Source organism: Diadema antillarum, unplaced genomic scaffold (assembly GCF_040938485.1).
Source record: "Diadema antillarum isolate AM-2024a unplaced genomic scaffold, OU_Dant_1.0 seq00000981_RagTag, whole genome shotgun sequence".
Taxonomy (NCBI): domain Eukaryota; kingdom Metazoa; phylum Echinodermata; class Echinoidea; order Diadematoida; family Diadematidae; genus Diadema; species Diadema antillarum.
In genome coordinates this window covers 624,552-645,552 of record NW_027271821.1, presented here as the reverse complement: position 1 = coordinate 645,552, position 21,001 = coordinate 624,552, and the positions used below count along the sequence as shown (strand labels likewise).

General features: G+C 39.3%; 1 protein-coding gene across 1 annotated transcript; it reads left to right on the top strand.

The window, feature by feature from the left end:
* Positions 1-2,168: 2,168 nt before the first annotated feature.
* LOC139742160 (sperm microtubule inner protein 8-like) lies at positions 2,169-9,858 on the top strand. The gene is made up of 7 exons (XM_071652729.1): positions 2,169-2,579; positions 3,524-3,585; positions 7,006-7,058; positions 7,703-7,767; positions 8,528-8,592; positions 8,991-9,055; positions 9,795-9,858. The coding sequence occupies exons 1-7, from the start codon at positions 2,393-2,395 to the stop codon at positions 9,856-9,858; spliced, it is 561 nt and encodes a 186-aa protein (XP_071508830.1). The 5' UTR covers positions 2,169-2,392.
* Positions 9,859-21,001: the final 11,143 nt, after the last annotated feature.

Genomic DNA, 21,001 nt, shown 5'->3' with positions numbered 1-21,001 from the left:
AAATCGACAGGGCATCGCTCGGCCATCGCTCGGCCATTACTGGGGTTTTACAGCCCGACTTCCCAAAAAATTGCGCTGGGACGCCTAAATTCCAGCGGTGACCGAGCAAGCTACAAATCGGCCGGTTGCCGCCCTGAGTTGTGACCGTAGCCTAAACGAATCAAATTCTTCGCAAAGTGTAAGGAAGGCAAGATCGAATGTACATTGCAAAATGCATTACGATATTTCTGTGATGGACTCGAGATGGCGCTCCACAATTTTTCACTGGCAGTTTTGTTTATTTTCATTTTCCGAAGTGTGGTTCAGTGGTTCACTATTTCCCTGTTTATGATATAACTATATAGATTATTTGGGTAGTAAAGTAGTGTGTGTGTTGGCATTAGAGCGCACATGTTGAACACGCAAATACACATGCGAATATAACACACGAAGCGAATTCATAACATCATACTTGAAATCATTTTAGAAATTTGACTCAAGTTAGGGCGCATACTGTAAAAAAGAGACATTTTCGCCTGCATTCTATTTTGACTACTTTCTTGAGAAAGCCAAGACTCGTGAAATTGAAATGCACACGAAAGTTCTTCTCTGCATTATACTAAACTCGATGCCAGTGGCAATTCGCGAAAATTTCTTGTCGTGAAAAAGGCCGTTCGCTCCATTCGCGATGCTTCATGCAGCGAACATTTTTTTTTTTTTTTTTTTTTTGCTTTGAATTGCAGTAGTGACTATAAATCACGGTGGGCGTGCTCTTATTAGAAACAAGAGGGGATGAAACACGAACCAACACCCTTGTTATTTTGTTTTCCTTTACCTAATATTCTTAAATGGTTTAATAATGGCAGGTTTGGCAGGGGTTCCTACAGCTTTTGCCACAGAGTTCTGCATCCGCTTTCTTCTTGTTGTTGTTGCTGCTGATGTTGCTTTTGTTGTTGTGTATTCTTTATCTTTCTTCACTGGTCTTCTTTTTTCCCTTCTTCTTCTCTTCTTCCTCTTTCTTAGCATTTTCTTCATCTTCTTTTCCACAAGAATGAATATCCTTGATACTATATATACATTATTTTCCCACTGAGTCCACTGAGTTTGCAAAGAAAAAGAGGAGATAGGGGAGAGAAAAGAGAGGGAGAGCGCGCGAGAGAGAAAGAGATAACCTGATAGCTGAGATATCAAAAAAAGTAATAATAGTAAAAGACGACAGGCTATACCTTTTATTAGGATCTCTTTTTTCACCTTGTTTTGGGATATCTCAGCCATTTAAAAAACGATTTTCATCAAATAAACTATTGATTCCCCTTAGAATTGCATGCTCTTTGACATCGAATTCTTATAGAGTGGTTTTTGAATATCTCGCAACACGTTAAAAGCTTACAATCCTCACCTCAAACAGAACTGTACAGTCAGAAAACGTTATTTACCATGCTTGCATCGTGTGGATGCTTGGTGTCGATTTTTTCAGTACAACACTAACTATCAGGGAGGAGAGAGGGTGGGGGGGGGGGGGGGGGGACACACACACCACTCCAAGCATACGGTCTGCTTTTGATTTAATCATTTACCGTGAGTAGGGGACGGGGGAGGGATCCTGCCTAACTGCCACGGTGAACGGAGATTCATCGTGATGGTATGGCTTCATCGTGCCTTCCCGCGACGGGCTTATCAGCTATGAATAATTGTGTTGCACGTTTATCACCTTCCATTGTCATAAATCGGATAGCAGTCGGATTTTACGACCCCAGCTTCTCACGATTATGACCTGTACAGCGTCTCTTTAAAAAAAAAGAAATGATAGAATAAAACCATAAAACACACACACATATAAGGGAAACGGAAATGACACTTTATAGCTCTGTAGTATGGTGAGTTTATTTACTCGGGTGGATGGCCTTCTCGTACTGAGTAACTCAACCAAGTGCACTGAAGCAGCGGTAGGGATCAGCGTTCTACCCCGCTACACCTCCGTATAGCAATCATCTTAATTAGTCGTGCGGAGATCCTAAGCGATGACACTATGTCGTGAGATAAATAAAACAGTGCCCACATCCGCGCATGCGCCCTGAGCACAAGACATACGCGTTGCCAAGGGGACGGTCTTGCCTGGCTGCGCGCCTAACAATAAAACTTTGCGGGCACAATAGCGGATTACCGCACAAGGCAGTTCTTAGCGCATGGGCAACAAGTGGAGTGTTTGGAACTTAAACAGAGCGTTCTTAACGTTATCTCTTAACTTCGGAGCGTGTACGAAGTCCAAGTCATTGCGCTTGACCACGATAAGTCTGAAGGAAAATTCAACCTGTTGCATACCTCATCCTAAAATCTAAATCTTGCCAGCATTGGCCGCAAGAATATTCTTTAACTTGTCGAGAGAACTTGATCATTTTCCGAGGAAAAGAAAATGCCTGCCGCACTCGAAGCCCCTTACTATGTGCCAAATTACCCCACGCTGAGGAGGATTCAACTAGCCGCCGTGAAGGAGGGTCTCTACCACCCTTCTCTCCCAACTTTCAGGCGGATGGACATGGACACAGCTGCCCACAGATTGCCTGATGAACACTGCCGAACAACCACTGTCATCGGACCTCGTAAGTTATCTTAACCAACCTTTAATGAACACGTCGTATTGTATAATACACGAGTATATCAGCTAGGAGAATAAACACAGGTATATTATTTCAAACGTCAATAGCACAGTGCAACGTAGAAACCACAAGTCAACAACAACAGACAGACAAAAATACAGGTTACTATTAGTATTACTTTATGTCCATTTGATTTTAGTTTTAAAAAGGACAAAGGTCAGACATGCGTTGCTTAAAAAGAAATATTTTAAGTATCATAGGGGCTTGATGGAAAAGAAAGTTCTATTAAGGATTCTATTCGTTTTCGATACATCAAAACAGATAAAGACTGCTGGAAAATTATGCTTACGATGTGTTCATTATGCATGCACATCAAGTATTACTTTGTGTGGTTTAGTGGCCAAAATAAGCAAACCAACGTCTGGACTTACTCGAAAACAATAGGTCTATTACAACATGTTTAGACACCTGATTAAACGATGTACCATTTCGTGTAATACTCATGACGTATATAGTCAGACTGTTGGTCTGTATATTGCTTGGAAGTACTCTAGGCCCTACAGTAAATTTATCAAAATCATGAAAATGGTCTAGATGTGTATAACAAGCTTTGTACATTTTTGCCACAAATCCAGTGCTTTCAAGAAAAGTATCAACATTCTGATGACTTGGGGAACTTGCCAAGGTAGAGTTACATAATTGTAGTCGGTATATGTAGTGTGCGAAAAATAAAGGAATTGTATAATACAGATATCACAAATGTCGCATACTTGCATGAATTCTTCACATTATAGGTTGTTTTCTATATAGAAGGAAGATCTATAAGCATGAAAATTATAATCTTGGGAAATGAATGAATGCTTTGTATCACCATTTTCGATGTCTTTATTTTGTAGAAATCGTTTTTTATTTCATACCAATGTTGTTATCTTCATTCTCTCGTATAGTCGACTTCCAGAACGCCACAGCAACATACTTCAAGCCATCCGCCAAGATCTACAACGGAGCGGTAAGTGTAACCTTTGTGCGATTTTTTTAATGCAAAATTGCCAAAATATTAGTGTCTAGCTGCGTTGGTATAATATCTCTTGCTTACCTTGAACGCTTTTGTATGCACTTAAAGAGAAAATGAAGGGACAATAGTATAATGCATCCGAGGTAACAGAAAGGAAAACGCTGCAGCTATTTTGTTCCAGTCATCCAGCATTGCGGGAGACTAAATGTGTCGCCTCTCAACAATATCAAAGCCGTAAATGCGGCAATTTGCATTAAATAAGCGATAAAACGACACTTTCCCGGATAATGCACACTCGGCTGTATGAGTTGAAAAGAAACCCATTCGATTTTTATCCTCACTGTTGGCTTTGGGACCTTTGAAGCGATTCACCTATAAATGGCGCCCATAGAAACGTAACAATGGAACCATGACATGCACGCAGAGTGATGAATTTGTGATGGGCGCTGCAAATTGTATGATAACATGCATGGAATAAATACCCCCTGCAACGCGTAGTCTCGGCACTATACTCAGTTGTCATCTCGCACGTCGGAGCACATGAGTGAATGGTATAAAGAGCTGTTGTTGCCCATGCTGAGAATGTATCTGTTCGGGTGCCTTGGTAGCTTTGAACGTGCCAGAAATTTAATCGAGGAACAAAGATTCACTCTAGAGGGCTGAATGTTAGTACAAAACCATCAATGTTTGCATATCAGTGTATCATTTTTTTTTTCTTCATATCGATATGGATAATCTATCCCAAGAATGGCCGTGTCTGCATAGGCCCCACGCATGCGTTGCTGATACTGAAAAAAAAAGAGATTAAAGCACCTTTCTAACATAAACATCAACGAAAACAAAGTATCCCCGTCATTCTGTAAAGAATTCCTCAGAGAAACCGTCAAACAACACTTCTGTCGGGATGACACATTCTTTCCATAAGATCTTTAAAGTCAAAGGTAATCTTACTATATAGAGTAATGACGAAAAAAAAAAAGCACCACATGTTCCATATCATCTTATCATTGCGCCAGATATTATACCTATGGAAAATATCCCAGAAAAAATGGAAAATAATTCAGATGCGTAAATATAACTGCCATCAACATGCGCACATTATGACATCATCTTACTTCCCCCAAATCACTTGAACGACAGCAATGGTTTTCATGAAGAATGACATTGTTTGTCGGTTGTAGACTAAAGTTATTGTTTTAAAAAAAATGTCGTCGAGTGTTTAGACTACGATGACATAAATCATTCTCATTTCGTTCCATGCCAATGCAAAGAGCCGAGAGCGTAACCAAGGCAACCACATGTGTCAAGTCTGTGGCTGGCTTATCAGTGCAGAAACTGCAAAACCTGTCCTGTATTCTATTTCCGTCCGCTAGCAAGTGAGAAAAGCCGGCCAGAAGTAGCGCGTCTCGTAACTATAGCAACGATCCCGTATCGAGTTTGGGCTGTAGCAAACGTTGATGTGCCGAGCGAGCTTTGAGAGGATTTGAGACTAAATCCATGGTATACCCAGAATTTCCGAAATGTTGATATGCTATCTTCCTCGCAGTGTATGTGGTAAATGGAAATGTTGATTGACGAGTTAGATTAAAATGCACACTGTGCATGTAGGCCTAATATTCGGCTGTACACAGCCCTGAGGAATACACACTAGTTTCTGTTATCAGCAAGTCCGTTCACTTGATGAAACACATGATTATAATGCTTAGTTTGCTATACGTGCATGTAAATGGTATAAAGTTATAGATACAACATCGATTTAAGGGAAACATTAAGCATTCAATACTGATTTCAAAGCAATCAAGGACATTTCGCTAACCGTAAAGGTGGCATAACAACGTCAAAGTGAACACGGACATGAACACAATAATGATCACAATCGCAGCATGTTGACGAACGAATGATAGACAGGATATGAGTATGTGGAAAGGCCTCTTGGGGTATGTCTAGACATCCCCCACAAAGACTCGAAGAGAAACTGCGCTCGATAGTCAAATAGACTACAGTTCAAAGAATTATACGTGTACGTCAACCGAGAAGAGAACACTGCATGTTTCATTGAATAGGATATATAGAAAGAAAAGTCATGGAATTCCCAAATCTTGCAAGTGTTCGTGAAATAGTGGTACCAGTCACAATCATATTTCACAGATTGAAAATTTGCTTAAATGATGATAACTTCGCCTCACGACTCTTTTATTTAGTTTGCTCATTAAAAAAGAAATGTATAACGTAGAACTGCACAGTAAGTCTTATTCTATTAATTTGTAAAACTTTGATTTCTTCTTCATGTAACGTTACGAAATCTTGCACGTCTGTAATGGTTTGACTCTGTGCGATGGATAATTTTTTTTTTCTTTAAAAGAAAAATGTGTTAATTGGAGAGTCTGTAAATTCGTAGAATGGGGTTTCCTTTTTTAGGAAAAATGCGAGATTACTGTAAAAATAATGACGTTGACACGTAGGGACAATAGTTTTACAAACAGGAGAAGGACAAATAATAAAGAATCAATGTTTCATTGCACGAGTGCCATGCATGCTTGGAAAACGTGTACATCTTCTGTATACTCAGTAGGCGTTTTCACATTAGCCCGATGTTTCGAAATAGCGCGCTTTATTTTCTGACTTGGGAAATTAAAAATATCTCGAGCTTGGATTTTTATCGGGCTGATGTGAAAACGCCTATTGACATTATGTTGACTGGGATGGTGGGGAGAGGGGGGAGGGCAAAAATGTAAACAGAAGACCACAGTTACAGGTACGATATCCCAATCTGTCACTCTCTCACTTTATCATCATACGACATGGGGAAAATCAACTTATGCATTCCTATCGTAAAAACAACACAACTGACATCTATACGCAGTGTAAAAAATAGACATTTTATGCGTTTCTCTATAGACTGACTACACAAATATCCGGCTGTGTCCTAACAACACAAGCATTCAAATTCCGTGGTCGTGACAACCAATATCGAAATGCCGTGTGTGCAAAGCAAGTGACTATAATACATGTGGACCTGCTCATCGCGTACATGCCATCAATTATTAAACGATTTTATGTGCTCACCAGAATTGCACCTGTTTGCTTATTTGACTTTTGCTTTCATGTGTTTGCATTATTCATGTGTAGAGTGAGGGAAGACATTTTTGTCTATGCTCTGTCAATAATTGATTCGTGACCTTTCAGATCGTTGATATTTTTTCATATATCACCATGGTGACAAAAATGTTCGCGTTACAATTTGACGTCCTGATGTGGAAGCAAAAGCCACATGAAATGTAGGAGTCACCTGGCGCAGCAGTAAAATGAAATGATAATTTAACCCCACCCAAAACATAAGCAACAACTACAACAACAACAACTAAAACTACATCCGCTTTTCTTAACTTTCGCTAATTTTCCCTTTCTCCGCAGAATATCACAGATACAGGAAGGTCATTGAGGGAGTCAATGAAAGACGAGATCAGGTAAGGTATTTTTGTCATTTTATCAATGTATGATTTTGTTCGTCATTCATGTTCATCCAAAAACATGAATGATCGACGCAAGTTTGATTTCGAAGAGATTGATGTGTATGTGCTATAATAGTATAGCACAATTACTATCCACACGTGTCAGATTTTTCCATTTTTTTTTAAACTTGGATTTCTGGAAGTGCTCCGACAAAAACAGGGCACTGCTTCCTAAAAAGATGCATTCAAACATAAGTCAGGTATCAGCCAATCAGATCTGAGTATTCACAGACCTAGTTTGATTTTCTGCCTTTAATATGATGTTTGATCTCAACTTACATGTATATGCAACAGTGCCTATCCTAAGTTGCAAATAGTATAACATCAACGTTATTTCGGTGACAAATCGACCTGATAAAATGTTTGGGGAAAGAGTAAATGTTATGCAATTTTGTAGCTTCTGATCGTGTTGAGCTGATTCCTGTTGTGACTCTTCCTCCGTTTTTACAATTGGCTATTTCTTTTATCTCTTCAATCATCAAGTGCGTCTTCGTAGAAAGCATCCATTCAAATGAGACAGAGAGCGAGAGAGAGAGAGGGAAAAATCCGGTGAAATCACAATAAGATGACATTGTTTTTTGTTTGTTTGTTTTTCACAGGTCGATAAGAATAGACTGGGCTAAGGCAAAAGACATCAAGGAGCTCCCGAAAATAGAAAACGCAGGTAATTGATTAGATAACTATTGTCTTTTGAATCGTTTAAAGTGTAAATATTTTGATGCTCTATTACTTTTATCATGTCAAAACTCTGTTCATGCAACCCTTTCTACATCGTATACTATTGTTTTGTATTCATAGGAAAGTGCATAATAAAGAAAATACAGATTTCTTGTACTACTTGTGAAAAGTTTGGAAACATGTCCCCCGAGTCAAATATATAATGTACATAATGTATTAGACACAACTATCATTTGAGGGCGATAAAGCGATGCCGAAGACTAAGAGAAGAGGACTCACCGGAAGAGAAGTGTCGACATGCAAAAACAAACATTTTTATTTATTTTTTTTTTTGCTCGTAGAAAACATTTGTATATATGAAATTACATTGTATATTATCATCAAACTATTAATTGCTGTTATCTCACCTGCGTTGATAACTTACTCTAGATTATTTAAAAGAAAGGGAAAGTAACAAACATGTTTCCTTTGCCAGCAATCTGATAGCGACTGGTTACAAGTAAAAAAAATCACTTTATGATTCGAATTTCAAAACAGACGAATATATCAAAAAAGAACCATCATTCAATATGAATTTACTGCGAAGGAAAAACGCTTGTTTCAAACACAAAACTAGTCATGCACGATGCAGGCCTTTTATACACGTCGCAAACATCGGTACCAAAACATCGAGTGACAAAAGGTGCCAAATTTACCCACATGTCTATTTGAAGATTGATGAGTTTTTTTTTTCTTTTCTTCTGCAGGTGAACTGAGATTTTCAGGCTACGCTGTGAGATATCAGAAGCCCGCCATCAGCGGTTCGTGGAGGGTAGGTGTCAACTGTTGAGTGCAGAAAATGTATATGGAATGTCTTTTGATGTATTCAGTTAACTGCCAGCATACTTGTAAAAGACGACAAAAGAAAGTAACCAAATACACACTATGAAGTTGAATTACATTTGGCCAGCTGTGGAGTGTTTGCGTATTCAAGCTAGGCATATTCAAACGTACCTGTAATAATAATTAGAATTTAATCATGTCATCGATCATTTCCAACAATGCCATTTAAGATTCTATTCCATTTAAGGAACATAATTTATACTGTGAACACGGCAATTAATCCCTAAATCTTACACAGCTTCGTAACATTGTTGTCAGCGTGTATGTGCATGACCATGTGTACAATTTTCCATTATCTATCAACGGCTTTTCTATTATTCTCTCTAGTATACATTCAAGCAAGAGCCCCGGCTCGATCAATACGGACAGCGACCAGTGCCAGCCAACATCTAGTAAGTGCGCCCTCTACAAACTGTAGAGCCACCACCACCCCCCCCCCCCCCATCACCACAGTACCGCTATTTTGTGCGTGCATGTCATTTATCATTACATTTGAGAATAAAAGTATGAATAACGATATATATTTTCATGTCATATTCATTTCATTTATTTCCACTTTCATGATTGGTTTACAAAATTTGCTTTAAAAAACAAACAAACAAACAAACATGCATGGTGTCAAATAATTATGATAGTGGATATTTACATATGTATAGAATATTTACTATTATGTGATGTATGCTTTTATAGAAATGAAAAGGAGTAATCAAATTTGAATTAAACACACTTTATTACGTACAAGTTGACAAACGCATGTACAGAAGTCCATTAGAATGTACTCAGCAAAGTCCCTGCAAGTCACTCAGTGAAAATGTCTATGACTGTAAAATTGAAATATTTTTGCTCCCGTCGCGTGCCCATTTTGAGAAAGGAGCGGGTAGATCGTAATAGCTTTTCGGTTTAGATTGAATTCCTCTGCCCACAAACAAGAAATCTGATGATGTAAAAACACATGTAGTGCATGTCAAAATTATATTCTCTTGCTAATGATGGTCCCTTCTTTTCTCTCCCCCCCCCCCCCTCCTCCTTGTGCATTTCTCCTCCACTCGACTATTCGCTCCCATTCTCGCCTCGACCTCACCACTCCGTTCCCATCGCCACCGCATCGCCATCCCCGCCGCCGATGAGCAGTAGCCGCTACCGAGACACCTTCCCGCAGTACAGCCGCAACATGTCGTCGGACTGTTTCCGCTAAGACGCGATGTAACATCGTAACCTATCTGTCCACCTGTCATCAAAGGGGATGCATGATTGATATTTGGTTTTATCATTAATTTCATAAACCTGACCAGGGAATTCGAAATGCATGCATGGGTTCTTTTATTGTTCTTTAAGAACGATGTCAGCGAAAGACAAATTGTTATCTTTTTGCAAAGGTTCTTAAAACAAAAGCATTTTAGCAAAAGTCAAAATTCAAATTACATATAAATATTGCTGTGTGGGTAAGAATATAGAATTGAAGAATAAAACAAATCAAACATTCTACACAAGCGACAATCCACATATTGCAACTGATGAAAAAATATTGTAATGTGGTTTGTTTTGTTTTTTCTAAAGCCAACCTTAATATTTAATGTCTTATCGCAGTAGATTATTATTCTCCTGGTATATTTATCTAAGGAGATGATATGTAATGTTGGGTGTCACATATTGAGGGGATGAATGTCGTCAAGATGTAGCAATATTATCAGGAGGAGTAAAACGAAGACGATAATGCCCGACTAAATTTTGTTGAGAGCAGTGTTGTATAAAAATTAAAGCTCACAGCAGTTTCTTATGACCACATTACGTAAGTTGAAATGCTGCGCATTCATTATGTGAACAATAGGCCAGGTGCCTTTTTCTATGCCGAAGGCGAAAGAATGTCGCCTTCATTCATGCTGTGATATTAAACAGGTGTTTAGATTCTTCGTCAACACTTGTCAACTATCTCGATGTAGGTTGCACTCAAGAATGTGTGACTACATCAGTTGTTTGTAAACATCTATAGGGCTTTTTACACTTGTGTTTCTTAACCCCGGACTTTCGCTGACCCAGGACTATCGTTAGTCCCGTACCAATTTTTTCAGCTTTTTACACTCGCAAATTAGTCCCGTACTATCTCTTGTCCGGGGCTCAGGAGAAAACTGACCTTTTTACACTCGTATTTCTTAGCCCCGGGCTTTCCAAACCACATGAATATTCATAATTACGCTGTGTACTGTACACGTACACGCACGCACCGGCAGCACTTGATTACCTCGTTTCTGATTGGTCAGTGAGGGTCGGACTTCGTCTCCGTCGGTTAGCCCAGGATTATTTTTTCGTTCTGTTTACACTCACTTGCTTGGCACCGCAATTGCGGTGCTAACCCCTGCTGTTTTGCAGGGCCAGATAGTACCGTACTATCGGTGGGGCTAGCCCACTTTGGCAAAAACGAGTGTAAACAGAAAGTGGGCTAAGGATTGTCCCGTACCAACGGTGGGGCTAAGGCCCCCCTTAGCCCCACCGTTGGTCCGGGGCTAAGCAAAAATTTACAGGTGTAAAAAGCCCTTATCACAGGTGTTTAATGTCGATTTCGAGTGGGCATTGTGTGTTGGTTTGAGCTATGCAATAAGTGTTTCATGCATTTTTTCCCTCTACAATCCGTCCATCAACATTTATTACTAAAATATGTAAATATATATAATTTATTGTGTACGTATTTTGTGTATTGTAACAGTGGTGTTCTTTTCCCCATAAAGAAAACTAGAACAAAGCGACTTTTGAAGATTGTCTCAAATTATTTGTGATATAATTTTCGACTAGTATTCATCAGCAAATGCATTGCTTTGAGTTTTATTCCTGCTGTTCATATAGTCACCCGGGGATAATAGCATGGCAGGATACATGATTATCGTGGTTTATACATTAGGGAAAACGATAACGAGCTGATTAAAAAAAAATAAGGATGTTAAAAGGCGTTGACTTAGAATGGTTATTGATCTGAAGGTATGAATTGAGTAGCCATTGCACACTACCCGCTACTAAAATCTGGTGTCGAGAGTTTAGTTATTTAGTGATAAGTTTAAAATGTAGTGTCTATAATACGGCCATGTTACTTGTCTCGAGGAAAACTATATTATACCAATTTTTATATTTTCAATCTGCAAGCAGATATGTTCCTCTTTGTTATGTCTGTAAAATAGCGTCTTCCTAAAGTTTGTTGTTGATGACGAAGATGAAGATGAAAATGGTGAATAATATCACTGATAATCATGACCACTATTCGTCACCATATTATTCTTTGATTTCATGTTATTATCTAAACGATGAATATTCTAGAGGAGGTTTTACCAAATACTTTTTTTTTAAAATTGGAATTTGGGTTTATAATCTAGTTTTCGCTGACGCAGTTTCAAGTAATGTGTATAAGTCTAATACTTTTAGGTGATTTTGAGAAATTCAAATATTCAGATTGTACGTTTGTTAAAATAAAGCCCGGTCAGGCTGGCAAGAGATCGAGAAGTTTAAGAGCGGGATCTTTGAGATTTGAGTTTTGCCACTCGGTGTGTGACCGCAAACTTCCCGCGAAACTTCCCACTTCAGCTATATTTCCCCCGTGCCAGTCTATGCAAAACGTCTCGATCTTTTATCAATGTGCCCGGACGATGATATGTGGCCGCGGTCACACTGGATAGAGATCGAAAAGTTTAGTGAAGATCTCGAAGTTTTTCCAGTTTAATCGCAAACTTTCCACTCAAGCTATGGATATTTCCCCACCCTCGCCAAACTTCTCGATCTTTTGCCAGTGTGAACGCTAGAAACTGAAACTGCTCGAAGTTAGTCACGTGACCTGTCCCACCACCTGTTTTGGGGCGTTGCCTCAGAAGGGCACGACGTTGTACAGGTGTTCATTGTTACGTCACAACCAACAAAGCAATCAGACGGCGCGCTCTTTATCTTTCTTGCGCACGCGTACTATGACCCAAACTCCTCGATCCAAAGATTGAAAAGTTTGGCTGCCAGTGCAGTGTGAACGGACGACAAAAGATCGCGAAGACTTCACAATCTTAAACTTCTCGATCTTTTGTCAGTCTGACCGCGCCTACAAATAATTTGTATCTTTTATATGTGTTAATTTTACAACTGCAATGATGAAACAGTTGAATTTTTGTTCTCATGCATTGTTATACCTTGCCTCTTTCAAATCCCAGTCTGCCTAATCTTTAATCATTATTCGGGTATTTGGAGTTCATGGGTTTCACCCCATTACTGCAATCAACACGTACATAGGATATTTGCCTTTGGAGATGAATAATAAGTTTAGAGAGTTCATTGCACGAGGCTAGATTTATTTCGTGTTTGTAATGTGCTTGTGGAAATGCTGTCCATGAAATTAGCATTATTGTCCGTTGCAATAAAATAGTTCACAAAAGCTGATTTTTATTGTAATTTCTTCATTGATTGTGCTGTGTTACTGCACTACATATACTGCTGCATCGTTTGCAATAATTACGCTCGGTGATTGCCTAGGCACACTATAATGATTGTGAAGATATGACATTTATCAAAATCCTCCAACGCACTATGAATACCGGAGTGTGTGTGTGTCATGGGCGTAAATCGGGGGGGGGGGGGATGGGGGGGATATATCCCCCCCCCCCGAAATGGAGGAGGGGGATGGCCTGTACAATCATCCCCCCCCCCCCTGAATTTTGAAAAAAAAATGGAGGAAGCAGAAATGTGATTGTATCAATTTTGGCATATTGCATGACGTTTGTACGCCGGCCTTCAGACAGGTAACAGAGCTGAACAGCATTCTATCTTGTAGGAAATTGAATGCATAATTTTCTCAAGCGCTCGCTCGCTTCGCTCGCTCGCGAAGAAAGTAACATGGACAATCCGCTGTAAGGTATGGCTCAGACGTTGACAACGTCAAATAGTATAGGGCTACATGTAAACATGATATTACGCGAGTAACTTGGGACCATCGGCAAAATATGTACGAAAACAAACAAACAATAACAAAACTATATTGCCATTATTGAACCCCCTCCATTTCCTGAATCATTCATGAGAAACGACAGTGACTGATGACTAACCATAGTCAAGATACATCTATGGGCATCCCCAGGGAAGATCAGGGAGGTCGAAACTATGTCGGGGGGGGGGGGGAGGGGCATTTGCCCCGCCCCTACGAAAGTGTTTAGGCAGACAAATCATTCATCCCCCAAGCAATTCCCGAGATGAGGTCAAATCTCGAACTTTCTTCATAAAATTGTCCAAATACCGCCAGAACTATGCACCAAATCGTTGAAATGCAATCATAAACATGCAAAAGCTCCGCTATACTGGATCCCTTTCGATAAGTACACTGTTGAGTTTGACGTATATTTCCCTAATTTGTCAAAGAGTGTGCAGCAGATCTTTCACTTAACAAAAGCTCCTTCATATGCAGAGGCGTCGATGGGGGGGGGCGGTTCCCCCATAAAAGTGGGACAAACAAAAGCGCAAAAATATAGCTAAAAAACGGCAGTTTTTGGACTGTAAGATGTCAAATTTTGAAGCTCGCTCGCTTCGCTCACTCGCATTGTATCATTAATGCCATTCTCCTGATGTTGCTGCCAGTAATTGCCAGCAGTTTTCGCCCGGTGCTCCCCCCCCCCTTCATTTCCAAAGCGAAAAATATAGCTACAAACGGCAGTTTTAGGACTGTAAGATGTCAAAATTTTGAAGCTCGCTCGCATTTAATCATTATGCCATTCTCCTGATGTTGCTGCCAGTAATTGCCAGCAGTTTTCGCCCGGTACTCCCCCCTTCATTTCCAAAGCGAAAAATATAGCTACAAACGGCAGTTTTGGGACTGTATGATGTCAAAATTTTGAAGCTCGCTCGCTTCGCTCGCTCGCATTATATCATTAATGCCGTTCTCCTGATGTTGCTGCCAGTAATTGCCAGCAGTTTTCGCCCGGTGCTCCCCCCTTCATTTCCAAAGCGAAAAATATAGCTACAAACGGCAGCTTTTGGACTGTAAGATGTCAAAATGTTGAAGCTCGCTCGCATTTAATCATTATGCCATTCTCCTGATGTTGCTGCCAGTAATTGCCAGCAGTTTTCGCCCGGTGCTCCCCCCCCCCCCTTCATTTCCAAAGCGATATATAGCTACAAACGGCAGTTTTTGGACTGTAAGATGTCAAAATTTTGAAGCTCGCTCGCTTCGCTCGCTCGCATTTAATCATTATGCCTTTCTCCTGATGTTGCTGCCAGTAATTGCCAGCAGTTTTCGCCCGGTACTCCCCCCTTCATTTCCAAAGCGAAAAATATAGCTACAAACGGCAGTTTTGGGACTGTATGATGTCAAAATTTTGAAGCTCGCTCGCTTCGCTCGCTCGCATTATATCATTAATGCCGTTCTCCTGATGTTGCTGCCAGTAATTGCCAGCAGTTTTCGCCCGGTGCTCCCCCCTTCATTTCCAAAGCGAAAAATATAGCTACAAACGGCAGCTTTTGGACTGTAAGATGTCAAAATGTTGACGCTCGCTCGCATTTAATCATTATGCCATTCTCCTGATGTTGCTGCCAGTAATTGCCAGCAGTTTTCGCCCGCTGCTCCCCCCTTCATTTCCAAAGCGATATATAGCTACGAACGGCAGTTTTTGGACTGTAAGATGTCAAAATTTTGAAGCTCGCTCGCTTCGCTCGCTCGCGTTTTATCATTATGCCATTCTCCTAATGTTGCTGCCAGTAATTGCCAGCAGTTTTCGCCTGGTGCTCCCCCCTTCATTTCCAAAGCGAAAAATGTAGCTACAAACGGCAGTTTTGGGACTGTAAGATGTCAACATTTTGAAGCTCGCTCGCTTCGCTCGCTCGCATTCAATCATTATTCCATTCTCCTGATGTTGCTGCCAGAAATTGACAGCAGTTTTCGCCCGGTGCTCCCCCTTCATTTCTAAAGCGAAAAATATAGCTATATACAAACGGCAGTTTTGGGACTGTAAGATGTCAAAATTTTGAAGCTCGCTCGCATTTAATCATTATGCCTTTCTCCTGATGTTGCTGCCAGTAATTGCCGGCAGTTTTTGCCCGGTGCTCCCCCCTTAATTTCCAAAAACGAAAAATATAGCTATATGAATAACGGCAGATTTTGGACTGTAAGAAGTCAAAATTTTGAAGCTCGCTCGCTTCGCTCGCTCGCATTTATCATTGTGCCATTCTCCTGATGTTGCTGCCAGTAATTGCCAGCAGTTTTCGCCCGGTGCTCCCCCCTTAATCTCCAAAGCGAAAAACATAGCTACAAACGGCAGTTTTGGGACCAGAAGATGTCAAAATTGAAGCTCGCTCGCTTCGCTCACTCGCATATAATCATTATGCCATTCTCCTGATGTTGCTACCAGTAATTGCCAGCAGTTTTCGCCCGGTGCTCCCCCCCCCCCCCCATTAATTTCCAAAGCGAAAAAATACAGCCACAAACGGCAGTTTTTTTGGCTGTAAAATGTAAAGATCTTGAAGCTCACTCGCTTCGCTCTCTCGCATTTAATCGTTATGCCATTCTCCTGATGTTGCTGCCAGTATACTGCCAGCAGTTGCGCCCGGTGTGCCCCCCTTAATTTCCAAAGCGAAAAAATGCAGCCCAAAACGGCAGTTTTTTGACTGTGAAATGTCAAAATTTTCATGCTCGCTCACTTCGCTCGCTCGCATTTAATTGTTATGCCATTCTCTTGATGTTGCTGTCAGTTAATGCCAGCAATTGCACCCGGTGTGCCCCCCTTAATTTCCAAAGCGGAAAAATACAGCCACAAACTGCAGTTTTGGGACTGTAAAATGTCAAAATTTTCAAGCTCGCTTGTAACAGTTTGTCAGAAATATATCACTCTCCTCCCACTTTATATTTTATGCAAAAGAGTGGGACATCCGATCCCTGTAAAGTATGTGTGTGTGTGTGTGTGGGGGGGGGGGGGGTTACCAAGCGTTTACCAAGCTTCTCCCCCCCCCCCCCTCAAAAAAAAAAAAAAAAAAAAAAAAGGCTGCGCCGGTCCGGTTATGGGCTTGTAATCGTGGTGATGGTGACTATCGCCGATCATCCCCCCCCCCCCCCCCACTCCTCAGTACGGATTTACGCCGTTGGTGTGTGTGTGTGTGTGTGTGTGTGTGTGATGTGTAGGCATAACAGAGTAATCCAAATCCTATCGTACATGTATATTGTGCGCGCGTGTGTGTGTGTATGTGGTGAGTTTCATGAAAATGGGACCAAATAAGAAAAAATGACATCTCAATCCATTGCATGCTATTTTTTTTCGTAGCTCTTGCAACATCAGTTTTCACGTGAACAATATTCTTCGAACAATTCTTGTTGATAATTTGACTTTGACTTTATCATAATCCCCTCCTTCAAACCATTACTAGATCATTGCAAGCGTACAGTAATTCCAATTCATAATATCTTCTCCTTTTATTGTTTACCATCTACAGATGAAACAAAAACCCACCTTTGTATTCAGTGCTTCAAAATTTTTCTAAAATGTGAGTTAGGGATGAAAGCAACTGATGTAAAAGTTCGAATCACTATAGTTAATGTTAAGTATGTATCGTAAAGACAAAATGTGAACAATAGTAATAATAAAAATGTTTCTAGACTAAACCGTCACAGTTACGGTTTAGTGGGGAAAATTATGATATCGCCTTACAGTTTATGCTTTATCGTCAAATGTTTATATGGTAGGATTTTGTATGTGTGTGTGTGTGTGTGGTACAACTGACCTACACATATGCATCAAAATGAATGTAATATCTCAAACATTTTTTTTTTTAATTGATTGCTCAAAAAAAAAAAAGCGAAAGTAATACAGCATCAATAGATTTACGTTCAGGCAAATGAGATTTTTTTTTTCTTTCGAGGCGATGATACTATAGGCAAGATTATTCACCTGATCATCTTTGCACATGTATTTGCGGCTGAAAGGTTTGAGAAAATACATTTGAAACATGCCATATAACTTTGGATATTGAAAGAGGAAGAAACATTATTCTCACTTTTTTTTAGGACTGTGATATAAAACAGTTCCTACCGTTTATTCCGAATTGGTCGGTTCTGCTACGCTGACAAAGTGAAGTCAAACACAATGTGGAATTCTCAACAGCATATCATCTCCACCGTCGATAAATCAGACGGTTCTTTCGTTTCCAAGTCAACGGATGCTACGTGAGTCAATATCATCGAGATAACATTGTCATGATAGTGTTTGTATAGGTAGTCAGCAAAGCTGGAGTTCCTCGAGGGGGAGGTTTGTGGGAGGAGCCCGGGAGTGGTAGATAAGAGTTACGTGGTGCTCCCCCCCCCCCCCCCCCCCCCCCATGGAAGTTGGCCGTAGCACGGCTGGAAAGCCAATTTGACAAATGTCACGATACTAAAGGTTACTGGTGATTTTTTTGTCTAAATAGATAAATCAATGACTGCAGGAAACAGAAAATTCTCAAAGTACGATAAAAACCCACCATCCACTCCATCTAACCATCATCCAATAGTATAACTTTCCTATACAATGTACAAAGTAATATGACAAAAATAACAGCATAGACAACCCTCTCAGAGTCTGCAGTGGAAAGTAAGCACCATGCTCGAACCTCAAAGGAATCCGAATCTTTCTTTCCCTTAATAATTGGTTGTTTGTTGATTTCTTGTTTGTTAAGTTTTGATCCCTAACTTTTTTTTTTCAAAGACACTTTCATTTGAATTTAAAGTTGAGTTGAGTTGAGTTGAGTTGAGTTTATTAACAACATACATATGAATATGATAACATGATAACATGAAATTCCACAGTGTAAGATACAATAACATGAAAATTTTATGAGAATACAAGTTGAGTTGAGTTTATTAACAACATACATATGAATATGATAACATGATAACATGAAATTCCACAGTGCAAGATACAATAACATGAAATTTTTATGAGAATACAATGATTCTGTACAAGGTTCTTACAGCTTTGCAAGCATATATTTTACATACTTATATCTACCTTAGAATACATGTGTTATCATAGATTTGGTTTCGTTGTGATACATTTATCACTGAAAAGGCAAAGAGAATGAAGAAGTAAGTAATGTAGACATATATTGCATAGACAGAGGTTCTGAAAAAAAAAATAATCGAAAAAAACAGTAGAAAAACAGAAGATAATGTTGTTAAAGGGGAACCAAAAGTTAGCACAAGTGCTAGTCGAGGATGGTTCTCCCATTATAGCTACATGTATATTTAAGCTGCTTATTGCAAGGTCTACTCTTTTAAAGTAACTGTACTATAGAAGTACATTAAACTGAACACTAAAATTTCTTTTCATCACTAAACTTCTTTTAGCAAGTGATTTTTTAGGTTTCTTCGAAATGAAGATCTTGTTCTTTCCTCTTGAACATTTTTGGGCAAACTATTCCAAAACTTTGATCCCACAAAAGATATAGAAAATGTACCATGTGTCGTACAATGGACATTATAATGTCGTTGTTGTTTTGCTGTTGTTGTTGTTGTTGTTGTTGTTGTTGTCGGATTTCCACTGATCTCTACAGTGCCTATGAAATAAAAGCAATCCAAAATTCGAGGGCTACTATTTCATAATTGTCAGCTATTAGAGCTGTTTATATGTCCGTCTCAAAGGGGAACGCTTCCTCTTTCCCAATTTTGCTGACAAATGTCATGCATGACTGAGCACATCAAATTTAAGAGTAAATCCACACCAAAAATAAATAGACTTCAAAAGAAAGAGGAAAATATTCCCTATAGAACAAAACAAAAATGGCAGAAATCAGGTAAAAAATGAGAAAAATGATATCTTTTCCTGAAATGTTTTCCGAAAAAAAAGGTGCAATTTCAAAATGTCATATATTATGACATTTTGAAATTGCACTTTTTTTTTTGGGGGGGGGGGGACATTTCTTGACCAGTCCTTAAATAATCAGTGGAGCGAGTTGATGATGTCATACCCTTACAATTTTTCATGTATAATGTTTTAATTCGGAAAAACATTTTTTTTTATAGTTAATACAAGTAAAAGCATGTTCTCATACCAAGATATATCACATTTTTTAAAAAATTGTTCTTTGTTTTCTTTGGGTGGTTTTAATGCATTTTTCATTATTTTCTGAGCTGAAATATGAGATTTTTGTCATTTCTGTGAATGAAATGAATAATAATTGTGAGAGCGTGACTTCATCACGTTGCTTATTTGAAGATTCATAAGGACTAGTCAAGAAATGTTTCCCCCAACGCCCGTGAAATTTAAAATTGTCATATCTTCCTCATTTCTTATCCCATTTTTTGTCATTTTTATTTTTGAATCGTTCTGAGGACTGTATGGAATATCTGTTTCTCTTTGTTTTGAAGTCTATTTATTATTTTTTTTTGTAGATTTCCTCTTTAAAGACAACAATGACAAATTTTACTTTTTTCCAAGTTCGAGTGTAATCTTCTGTATGTGTTGAAAATGAATAGTGAAAAATTGACTGAGAAGGGGTTGGCCTATGTAGGAGTGACCAAGTTATTGGACAGGTGGCCATGATAAAGGTTTTGGACCACAAAATAATTATTAGAAAAACCATCCCCAACACAAACCCAATACAAACCTGCATTCCCCACAGGTGGCCTATTCATTTGGCCACTCTCATGCACTTACTGATCGATCTCAGCCATTAAGTGAGATCATTCATTGTTCCTTCATGTGCTGTGATACTCAACTGGAAGAAAGTGCAATTCGTCATTGTCTTTAAAAGATATGCATGACATTAATTCGTCATCATAATTAGGTATCAATGAAAGAGAAAGAGTTCTTCTTTCCTCATAACCAGCATTGCTCTCTCCATAGCTGACAATTATCATGAAAGAGTAGTCTTCCAAAGTTGGATAACCTTATTTTTTATTCCTTATTTTTTTAGAGAGAGCGATTACTGACTAGTAGTGGTATTTCCACAATATACAGTACATTATACTGGTACTTGTACTCTGTGGATGCTAAATTGGCAATATAATTCGCGCTACTTCAGTTTTCAAAACGCGAAATAGTCAAAAGCAACAAAAAAGTACAATACTGCCACCTGTGTTCAGTCCAAGGCCGAGTTGTTTGTGTTCTGACGATGATCGAGGAAGGTGTACTACTACATAGACTGTACGTAGGTAAAGAATACGGTATTCTGTGCGTACTACGACGTCTGCTGAGCTGTGAAAGTTGTGCTCTGGTAAGTCTCATCATCTGTTTGGTTATTTTTATGAAAAATGATGAATGAGATGTAGTTGGCCAGAAGTAGACCCATTCCTAGCTGTCACGTCGGCAATTGTGCACATTATTCAATGTTGTACAATGAATAAATGGGTACAAGTCTCGATCTGG

What these genes read in the sequence shown, in the direction of transcription:
- LOC139742160 (XM_071652729.1), top strand. Translation starts at nt 2,393, where the DNA reads ATGCCTGCCGCACTCGAAGCCCCTTACTATGTGCCAAATTACCCCACG. An exon ending in AACCACTGTCATCGGACCTC is followed by an intron (nt 2,580 to 3,523) that starts GTAAGTTATCTT and finishes TCTCTCGTATAG; the next exon opens with TCGACTTCCAGAACGCCACA. An exon ending in CCATCAGCGGTTCGTGGAGG is followed by an intron (nt 8,593 to 8,990) that starts GTAGGTGTCAAC and finishes TATTCTCTCTAG; the next exon opens with TATACATTCAAGCAAGAGCC.